The sequence below is a fragment of the Alosa sapidissima genome, chromosome 10 (assembly GCF_018492685.1).
Source record: "Alosa sapidissima isolate fAloSap1 chromosome 10, fAloSap1.pri, whole genome shotgun sequence".
Lineage (NCBI taxonomy): Eukaryota > Metazoa > Chordata > Actinopteri > Clupeiformes > Clupeidae > Alosa > Alosa sapidissima.
The window spans coordinates 7,186,744-7,197,336 of NC_055966.1; the positions used below are offsets into that span (position 1 = coordinate 7,186,744).

General features: G+C 40.4%; 1 protein-coding gene across 2 annotated transcripts in view; it reads right to left on the reverse strand.

Moving 5' to 3' along the window:
- LOC121720760 (serine/threonine-protein kinase 3-like) overlaps nt 1–10,593 on the reverse strand; it is a 90,562-nt gene that overhangs the window by 22,107 nt on the left and 57,862 nt on the right. The window contains exons 10-11 of one of the 2 annotated variants that reach the window (XM_042107161.1): nt 8,994–9,169; nt 1,849–1,965 (exon numbers count right to left, since the gene is read on the reverse strand). In XM_042107161.1, coding sequence (XP_041963095.1) covers nt 1,864–1,965; nt 8,994–9,169 — 278 coding nt within the window. In that variant the 3' untranslated portion in view covers nt 1,849–1,863. Of the gene's footprint in view, nt 1–1,848; nt 1,966–8,993; nt 9,170–10,593 lie in introns of those variants that run through there. The other variant, XM_042107160.1, reaches the window with a different exon arrangement.

The following is a 10,593-nucleotide window of genomic DNA, read 5'->3' on the forward strand; positions in this document are numbered from 1 at the left end:
CCCACAGCGGAGAGGAGTGAGTTCCCCGACCGCCCCACTTCAGGCTAATTTAATAGCCGGGGGAGCTCAGAGAGCCAAGGCTGCCCAGCTCAGGCCAGACAGCGCGGGGCGCGGTGGCAGCCGTGCTAACCGGAGCTGACAGTTTCTCATTTCACCAATTTGGTTAGAACAAAGTGGAGGTGTCTGCTTTACGGAGAAGCAATCCAAGAAGGCTCTATATTACACACACACACACACGCACAAGGCACACCTGGGATTGAGGTCTTTGAAAGGAACCCAAAAATGAAGCCTTGTCTTATAAAAATGCTATAAAAACCAAGAAAAATATTTTAGGATATGCTTGGTCTAATTTCGAAACTGGGACACCACTTTGAAGCACCAGTAAATCAAATTTAGCTCTTTCGGAAATCAGCCGTGGCACCTTTCAGACATCAGTGAAGAGGGTGTTTGGTTCTATTTTGGTAGCACTTCCTATATGAAATGAGGCCTTCCCATGGCAGCACAGGTCTCTGTGGATTGGTGTCGTGATGAGGTTGGGGTGTGGTCAGGCTCCTGTGTTACACCACATCTCTGGACAGACAAAAGCTGACACAGCCTCCAGTTTGTCTCGCATGGACTCCTTCTCCTTGTCTCACATTTCCTTCTGTCATTCTTTCTCTCTCACCAATCTTTTCTCCATCGTTCTCTGTCCATCCATCTTCCCCTCCTCTCTTCCAGTCTTCTCTTTCTCTCTCGAAAAAGGACTTGATAGGTTGATATGTCTTTATTGGAAATTCTAATTCATCATGAGGATTTGGATAATCTAATGCAGTATGTGCTTGCAGTTGCAGCTTGCAGAAGTTTGAAAACTGGTTCAATTAACTAGTGTTTTTAAATTCTTCTCTCTCTGTTTCCCTCTCTCTCCCACCGTCCCCCCCCCCTCTCTCTCTCTCTCTTTCCCTCGGTCTCCCTCCATCTCTGTCTTCCTCTCTCTGAAGTTTGTCGTTGTCTGTTTCACACTCAGCAGCCCCCCCCCCCCCCCCCCCCCCCCCAGTGACTGGACCAGGGTTCTGAGTGTCCTTGAGCGCTGCTCAGGCCCCTGTCAGACGCACGGCTCTGAGAGGGATCTTTCTCAGATTAGTGCTGATCCTTCACGCATGGCGTCTCGGGTCGTGGGAGGAAAGATGGCCACCACGCACGTGCTCCCCAGACTCCCCTTGCATCGATGAACACAAACGACTGGCTTCTGGTGGACTGATGTGCAGCTGCCTTTTATCATGCATGCACACTGGTCTGCTACGGCTGCTTTGATATGCAAGTGTTTGTTCAGTGTGTGTGTGTGTGTGTGTGTGTGTGTATATCTGTATCTGTGTCCGTATGTGTGTGTGTGTGTGTGTGTGTGTGTGTGTGTGTGTGTGTGTGTGTGAAATGTAAACCAAAGACAATCACAAATGATCAAACAAGCTCACATGCATCCCATCATGCTTTGAGTGGAGACAGACTGAGAGTCTTTAAAATGGCTAAACACTTTGTTGTTCCATTTCCAATTTAATCAGAGACACAGTGAGTAGAACACTCATTTGATTTATTTTGAACTCATTAGGAGAATGCCACTCTTTACTATTCTATTCCATGTTGTTGATGAGATTCTGTGATTCTGTAGGATGTTCATAGAGCTCTACAGCTGCTCTGTATGCTGTGGAATCTCTCCCAGACTAAAATGGATCTGGCACTGGTTCCCCAACCTGGTGCCAGTCCTGACCCAGAGGCTTCGTCCATCTGGACTGGCACCACAGCAGGCTCCTCAGAAACCTCTTTAACCTTAGCCTCTGGGTAGCACAGAACAGAGTTCTAGACTTGCTCTTGGCTGTACTTTTGAAGGCATTACAGGCTCAATGTATCTGTTTTGAGCCAGAAGAGGAGGAGAGAGAGAGAGAGAGAGAGAGAGAGAGATGGATAGACAAAGAGTGAAAGAAAGAGGTAGACCTGAGGCAAAGAGCAAAAAAGATAGGGAGATGAGAGAGGAAGGGAAAGAGAGGGTGAGAAAAGAAAGGGAGAGAAAGAGAGAGATGGCTAAAGTGGGAGAAACACCAGAGGCCTCAGAGATAGCACTGTCCACAGTGTGCCTACACACACTGCTAAACTAAACAAACTAAACCAAATCACTTGACTGAAGAGCAACCACATAACCATCACCTACATAACACCCCAACTACCCAGCACTACAATATATACAACCCCAGGCAGAAATTATGGAATCATCACTCTTGGAAGATGTCTAAATTGCCTTAAATTACTACATTTTTGCTAATTTCTTAAGCTGTGCTTCACAAAGCTAGAACGGTCATCTGTTACAGAAAAATAGTTTTGAGGAACTTCTGTGATTTGTTTTCTAAAAAATAAAACAGCTGAATGAGCTGAATGAGCGGTGATTAAATCATGTTTGCCAGGGGTTATACAAAGCTGGTATAAAGATTGCTACTTATAAATCAAAACATAAAATAATTACTAAGAATTATGAATATACATATCTATTCTTTTTGTATTGTACTTGTTGTGTTTGTCTATTCTGTTTAATTTTTGCCAGGCTTTTAATCATAACCAATCAAACCACAATGAACTATTCCTGGAGGTAAATATATATCCCATCTGATTTAGTTCCATTCCTTTTATCATCATCATCATCATCATTCATCATGCACTATGTGAGAGACAGACATACCATACCATACTGTTTTTATTAGGGGTCCGAGCTGCGTAGCTGCAGGACCCCTATTGTTTCTGTACCGTTCATTTTTGGCCAAAATTCTGTAAAAGTCATACTGCTGCCTAAACCGTAACTCCAAAACTCTTCAAATTTTCAGGTATGGTTACCAGTACCCCCCTCTGCCCATAACCCAAAATTTGGGGTACTGCACCCAAAGGTGGCGCTGTTGGAAAAAAAAGTTAATTATGCTAATTTCTCCTTACCAGATTGACCTAGACTCAAAATTCTTTCATAATATTAATCTCTAAACTCAGATGCATCTTTTTGGCCCTGGTCTTATGGTCTAAAAATGTTTATTTTTGACACAATTTCATGGAAAAGCCAAACATTATAAAAAGTTTCACACTCTTCAAAAATAATCAAATCTTCACCAAAATTCTCACAGACAATGTTTAGACCAAGCCTCACAAAAGTTATGGATCAGAATTTTGATATTTTGTTCCATTTCAGAGATATAGGCTAATAAAGTTAGACCACTTAGGCCATTTTTCCTAGATCACCTATATTCCTATAAACCGTAAGTCCTAGAAACTAAACATTTTCAAGTATTGTTACCAGTACCCCCCACTACCCATAACCCAAAATTTGGGGTACTGCACCCAAAGGTGGCGCTCTTGTCAAAAATGCTTATTTCTCCTTACCAGATTGACCTAGACTCAAAATTCTTTCATGATATTAATCTCTACATTCAGATGCATCTTTTTCACCCTGGTCTTATGCTCTAAAAATGTTTACTTTTGCCACAATTTCAGAGAAAAGCCAAACATCATAAAAAGTTTCACATACTTCAAAAATTATCAAATCTTCACCAAAATTCTCACAGACAATGTTTAGACAAAGCCTCACAAAAGTTATCAAAATAATTTGGATATGTTTTTCCATTTCAGAGATATAGACCAATAAAGTTCGACCACTCAGCCCATTTCTCCTATATCACCTATATTCCTATATGAGTAATTTTTTTTCCTTGGTGAACAACCATACAACCATCATTATGTGGATACCATTAACAGTGCACATTTTCAGATCTGTACTCTTTTTTATAAAGCCCTTAATTCTATTGTCAAATGTATGCTAGGAATTTTCTTGATGTTGTGTGTTTGCCAACACACCTTTTCACCATGTGAATGTGACTGCCAAATATGTAGGATTGTCAGTGGCTCAGTGGGATAATGCCTAGTGCTGATGTTTGTTAGGTTGAGAGTTCGAATCCCTGGTAGTGCTTTAGGCTCTAGCTCGAATACTATTGGTTATTGAAGATTCACACCATTGAACAGCACCTGAATGAAATCAGGCAATCAACATACACAGTCATTAGTTGCCAAGAATCAGAACGCCGAGACACTCTGACATTTAGGGGAACTTCTTTGTTCACTATTTTTCCTTCATCATTAAGTCTATCATATTTAAATTTCATCCATTAGTGTTCTTCTCTACAAATGTCTAATTGCCCCAGAATTTCAAAAAGATTTCAGGTGTACTGTTTTAGGAAAGCCCTTCATTTTATTGTCAAATGTATGCTTGGAGTTTTTCTTGTGTGTTTACCAACACACATTTTCACCATTTGAATGTGACTGCCCAATGTGTATCATTGTTAGTGGCTCAGTGGGATAATGCCTTGTACTGGTGTTTCTTAGGTTGAGTGTTCGAATCCCCATTAGAACTTCAGGATCAAGCTGCACATGCTATTGGTTATTGAAGATTCACACCATTGAACAGCACCTGAATGACATCAGGCAATCAACATACACAGTCATTAGTTGCCAAGAATCAGAACGCCGAGACACTCTGACATTTAGGGCAACTTCTTTGTTCATTATTTTTCCTTCATCGTTAAGTCTATCATATTTATATTTCATCCATTAGTGTTCTTCTCTACAAATGTCTAATTGCCCCAGAATTTCAAAAAGATTTCAGGTGTACTCTTTTAGGAAAGCCCTTCATTTTATTGTCAAATGTATGCTTGGAGTTTTTCTTGTGTGTTTACCAACACACATTTTCACCATTTGAATGTGACTGCCCAATGTGTATGATTGTTAGTGGCTCAGTGGGATAATGCCTTGTACTGGTGTTTCTTAGGTTGAGTGTTCGAATCCCCATTAGAACTTCAGGATCAAGCTGCACATGCTATTGGTTACTGAAGATTGAACAGCACCTGAATGACATCAGGCAATCAACATACACAGTCATTAGTTGCCAAGAATCAGAACGCCGAGACATTCTGACATTTAGGGGAACTTCTTTGTTCATTATTTTTCCTTCATCATTAAGTCTATCATATTTATATTTCATCCATTAGTGTTCTTCTCTACAAATGTCTAATTGCCCCAGAATTTCAAAAAGATTTCAGGTGTACTCTTTTAGGAAAGCCCTTCATTTTATTGTCAAATGTATGCTTGGAGTTTTTCTTGTGTGTTTACCAACACACATTTTCACATGTGAATGTGACTGCCCAATGTGTGTGATTGTTAGTGGCTCAGTGGGATAATGCCTTGTACTGGTGTTTCTTAGGTTGAGTGTTCGAATCCCCGTTAGAACTTCAGGATCAAGCTGCACATGCTATTGGTTACTGAAGATTCACACCATTGAACAGCACCTGAATGACATCAGGCAATCAACATACACAGTCATTAGTTGCCAAGAATCAGAACGCCGAGACACTCTGACATTTAGGGCAACTTCTTTGTTCATTATTTTTCCTTCATCATTAAGTCTATCATATTTATATTTCATCCATTAGTGTTCTTCTCTACAAATGTCTAATTGCCCCAGAATTTCAAAAAGATTTCAGGTGTACTCTTTTAGGAAAGCCCTTCATTTTATTGTCAAATGTATGCTTGGAGTTTTTCTTGTGTGTTTACCAACACACATTTTCACCATTTGAATGTGACTGCCCAATGTGTATGATTGTTAGTGGCTCAGTGGGATAATGCCTTGTACTGGTGTTTCTTAGGTTGAGTGTTCGAATCCCCATTAGAACTTCAGGATCAAGCTGCACATGCTATTGGTTACTGAAGATTGAACAGCACCTGAATGACATCAGGCAATCAACATACACAGTCATTAGTTGCCAAGAGTCAGAACGCCGAGACACTCTGACATTTAGGGCAACTTCTTTGTTCATTATTTTTCCTTCATCATTAAATCTATCATATTTATATTTCATCCATTAGTGTTCTTCTCTACAAATGTCTAATTGCCCCAGAATTTCAAAAAGATTTCAGGTGTACTCTTTTAGGAAAGCCCTTCATTTTATTGTCAAATGTATGCTTGGAGTTTTTCTTGTGTGTTTACCAACACACATTTTCACCATTTGAATGTGACTGCCCAATGTGTATCATTGTTAGTGGCTCAGTGGGATAATGCCTTGTACTGGTGTTTCTTAGGTTGAGTGCTCGAATCCCCATTAGAACTTCAGGATCAAGCTGCACATGCTATTGGTTATTGAAGATTCACACCATTGAACAGCACCTGAATGACATCAGCCAATCAACATTCACACTCATCAGTTGTCAAGAATCACAATGCCAAGACACTCTATGACATTCAGGGGAACTTCTTTGTTTACTATTTTTCCTTCATCATAAAGTCTATCATATTTATATTTCATCCATTAGTATTCTTCTCTACAAATGTCTTATTGCCCCAGAATTTCAAAAAGTTTTCAGGTGTACTCTTTTAGGAAAGCCCTTCATTTTATTGTCAAATGTATGCTTAGAGTTTTTCTTGTTGTGTGTTTACCAATACACATTTTCACCATGTGAATGTGACTGGCCAACATGTAGGCTTGACAGTGGCTCAGAGAGATAATGCCTTGTACTGGTGATCCTTAGGTTGAGAGTTCAAATCCCACTTGAAGCATTAGTGTTAGAATACTGTTGGGTTGTGGATGTTAGCATACTACAATAGAATGCTGTTGGGTTGTGGAGGTTAACACACTATTACATTACAGCTACTTGTCAATATGGACTTGTAGTGTAACTGTATAATTATAGGCTGTTTTTCTTATTGACTCCGACACAGCTATAGCCTATAATTATTTGTTATTCTTATAATATTTGTCATTTCTTATACATATTTAGTCGGCTCTTCCACTTGACAGAACAACTCTGTATCGGTTAAGGATGTCACGCATGAAACAATGCTGCAGAAACACGAAAATACGACTTTGAGTTTAGTAGACTATCATTTTCAGTTCCTGTTTATCTATTGCACGATGGGTAATAATTTAAAGGAATCGTGTTGCAGTCTTGTAAATAGTGACCCTGCAAGATCCCTAGTCATTGCAAAATCATAGTCTGTGACTTAAAACTCTACTACTTGTCTTTAGATGTGAGAGGGTCTGAGACTGTAGTCTTTCAAAAATCTTTTCCAAATCTTTGCAAATCTTTCCAAAGTCTGTCAGTGTAAGGAGGTGCTGTGGAGAAATTGCTGGATTGTTTGGCTCTGTCACCAAACCACACCCAGTTTACCTGCTGGGAAACCCTGTAGCTCCGGAGCAGGGGCTCAGACCAGGATAAATTGTTTGCTTGCCCTCAGTTCACTCTTTTGTTCATCTCAACCCAGCACTCCAGTGTGTCCTGCTTTGTGTGCGTCTTTGAGTTAACGTAAGTCATCACTTTAATGACCCTCACTATGACTTTTGTGATGTTTATCAGTTTGTAGAGTAGCTCTGCCATCATGTGTATAGTTAAGGTCTTTGTTTGTTGGTTTGGTGTGTTGGAGTCCCATGTGAGAGATGATTAGGTGATGTTGGTTGACTTGGGATGTGAAGTATTGTTTAGTTGTACCTTATATAGCCATATGATTTCAGTTTATTGTTCAAATGTCAATTGGTTTGTTTGTGAGTTGGGATCTGTACTGATTTACCCCATTTCACTGATTACTCCATTTTCTGTTTGTTTCCTCTTTGATGCAGCACACATACAAGTAAAGAACAAAAGAACAGATGAATTGAAACTCAAATAAAGTTCACTTGTGTTGCACCGAAACCTGCCATCTCTGTGTCATCACTTCATACCATTGAGCCTTCTGACCGAGGCTCTGCCTGCTCGCCACACACTCACACTACCTCGACCCACATCGCCCCCTACAGTTCCTTCAGCTGGGTTGTGGAGGTTAGCATACTAGAATAGAATACTGTTAAGAATACTGTTGGGTTGTGGAGGTTAGCACACTATAACGTTACAGCTACTTGACAGGACTTGTCGTGCAAGGCAAGTATAACTGCATAATTATAGGTTGTTCATCTTATTGACTCCAACACAGAACCCACCCCCACCCCCCTTCACCTACCACCACAAATACAATTCAATTCTGTGGGAAACACTGCCTTCCATTAACAGACGCTTCATCTTATCCATGACAAATGCATAGTCCTGTAGAATAGAGTATTGTTAGAATACTATTGAGTTGTGGAGATTAGCGCACTAGAATACTACTGTTAGAATACTGTTGGGTTGTGGAGGTTAGCACACTAGAATAGGGTATTGTTAGAATACTATTAGGTTGTGGAGGTTAGCACACTATAACGTTACAGCACAGGGTAATCCTAATTTTATGCATCAAATTTATTCCAATCCAACTCAAAAGTTTTGAACAACACAAAGTGAAGGTTTTATCCAGATCAAAACCAAGAATAGATTATGTGATCTAATCCAATTTCAGGATCCTTGTTTCCCTTTGAACAAGCCATTTTCAAGATTTGATCCAATCCGATAACCGAAATCCGATCACGTTTCTTTTGAACAATTGGGCCCAAACAATCAAAGCATATGTAAAACTAAAAAGCTATGCTACCTCATGTTCGTTTTGCTCGGACCCCGTAAATCACCGCTTGCGGTTATATTTATATATTGTTTTTAAAATATGTTCTTTTTCTTGTTTGTCCAGCAATTCTATTATGCTTACATTCTTAAATAACAAGCAAAGTTATTGCACTGTTCAATCCCTGCACTGTTCACTTCAAAGCACTACCACCATTGCACACACTCTACCATAGCACCTTGTCATGGTCAATGCCTCACATGGTCAGTCCATACCAGACCTTTGTAATCACTTCACATGCTTTTTCATATTTATTTCTGTGAGTGATTTTTATGTATGTGAGATATATGTGTGTTTGTTGTGTTTAAGCTGTGTATAAGCTACTGGATGCCTACAATTTCCCTCGGGATGAATAAAGTATCTATCTAGCCTGATGGAAAAATCTGCTGGTGGCCTGATTGAGACACGGGTAAGTACTCACAAACTCAAAGTTGCCATCCTGGGGCACTTTCCAGTTGTCCGGGAAGATGATGCCAGTGATGAGGTACGACTCCCGCTTGACCTGGGTGTTCTTGTCCTGGGCCTTGACCTTTGACTCCTGTTTGTCGAAGTAGTCCATGAACGAGGGTCGCAAGGGATGCTGGGAAGTGATGTTTCCTGTGTGTGTGAGAGAGAGAAAAAATAATAAGCGCTTAAACTTCTCCCCAACCTACTGAATCATTGTGAGTGTTACCATGTCAACTAACCTCTTTACAATTTCAGTGACTAAATACATTATTTATATAAGCATCTCTTTCTGTGTCACTCACTCTCTCTATATATATATCTCTCTCTAACACACACATTTGAGATCATTCTAAAAACCAACAGTTGCTAAAATGAATATACACCCACTACATTTCCAAACATCACAAATGATTGGATGGAAATGGCATGGAATCTTGAGAACATACATTTCGGCATACTCTAAGCAGGAAAAAGTTTGCTTGACCTTGACAGATGAGTTAAGAGTTATGAGAGTGGTGTGTGTGTGTGTGTGTGTGTGTGAGTGTGCCTGGAGAATATTATCCCTGGTGGAAGCTCTTCACACAGACGGTTGACTGAGTCCAGCAGCCCACACACAATCCCACACACTACTGCCCACTTATAGGTAGGTACACACACAGCTCCGACCGCCCACAGCCTGTGTGTGTGTGTGTGTGTGTGTAGGTACACACACAGCTCTAACCGCCCACAGCCTGTGTGTGTGTGTGTGTGTTAGAGGGTGGGAGAGCAAGTGAGAGTACATGTATGTAGGTGTATGTGTGAGCACTTAGGAGAAAAAAGATATAGCACGTGTTTATGTGTGCACCTGTGTGTGTGTGTGTGTGTGTGTGTACATGTGTGTGGTAAAGTTAGGTGAGTTGAGGAGAGAGGGTGGGTGAAATATAAGTTCCAGTGTGAACTCCACAACACTTGAAACACTCCACAGAAAAAAGGAAAGCTAAGTTCTCAAAATGAGTGAAACAAGGAAAACATGTTCTTGATAAAAAAAAAACAATCAGAAGGAAGTAGAGCTCACATTTTTCATTCAGATTTTAGTATGATCCATATCATGGAGTAGGACTGTAAAGACCTTTCCCCTCATTAGGAGAGAGACAAAGAATTCCAGTTTAAACTAGAAAACATCCTTCATTGTTTGCCAATAAATGAGACAAATAAAAAATAAAAATTCTGTTGTCTTTTTTTATCTTTGATGTTCTCTGTTGTAAAACTTCCTAGTCTACAAAGACAGCCTACGTAGCTCTTCACAGCAATATCCCATTTGCGGATGCACCCCGTTATCCGGATCCGCTGCAGATTTAATGGGCCCCTGCTAGGCCCCTTCACCAATTTCATGAAAATCTGACAGGTCGTTTTTGTTTAATCCTGCTGTCAGACAGACAGGCAAACTAATAAACAAACCACGAACGAAAACATAACCAACTTTGCGGAGATAATTAGAAAAAAAAGACGAGTCAGTGGACAAACCTCATCCATGCAGTATATATACTGAAACAGGTCTGTACTGGCCTCGGGCCACGTATGTGCCAGCGCTGGGC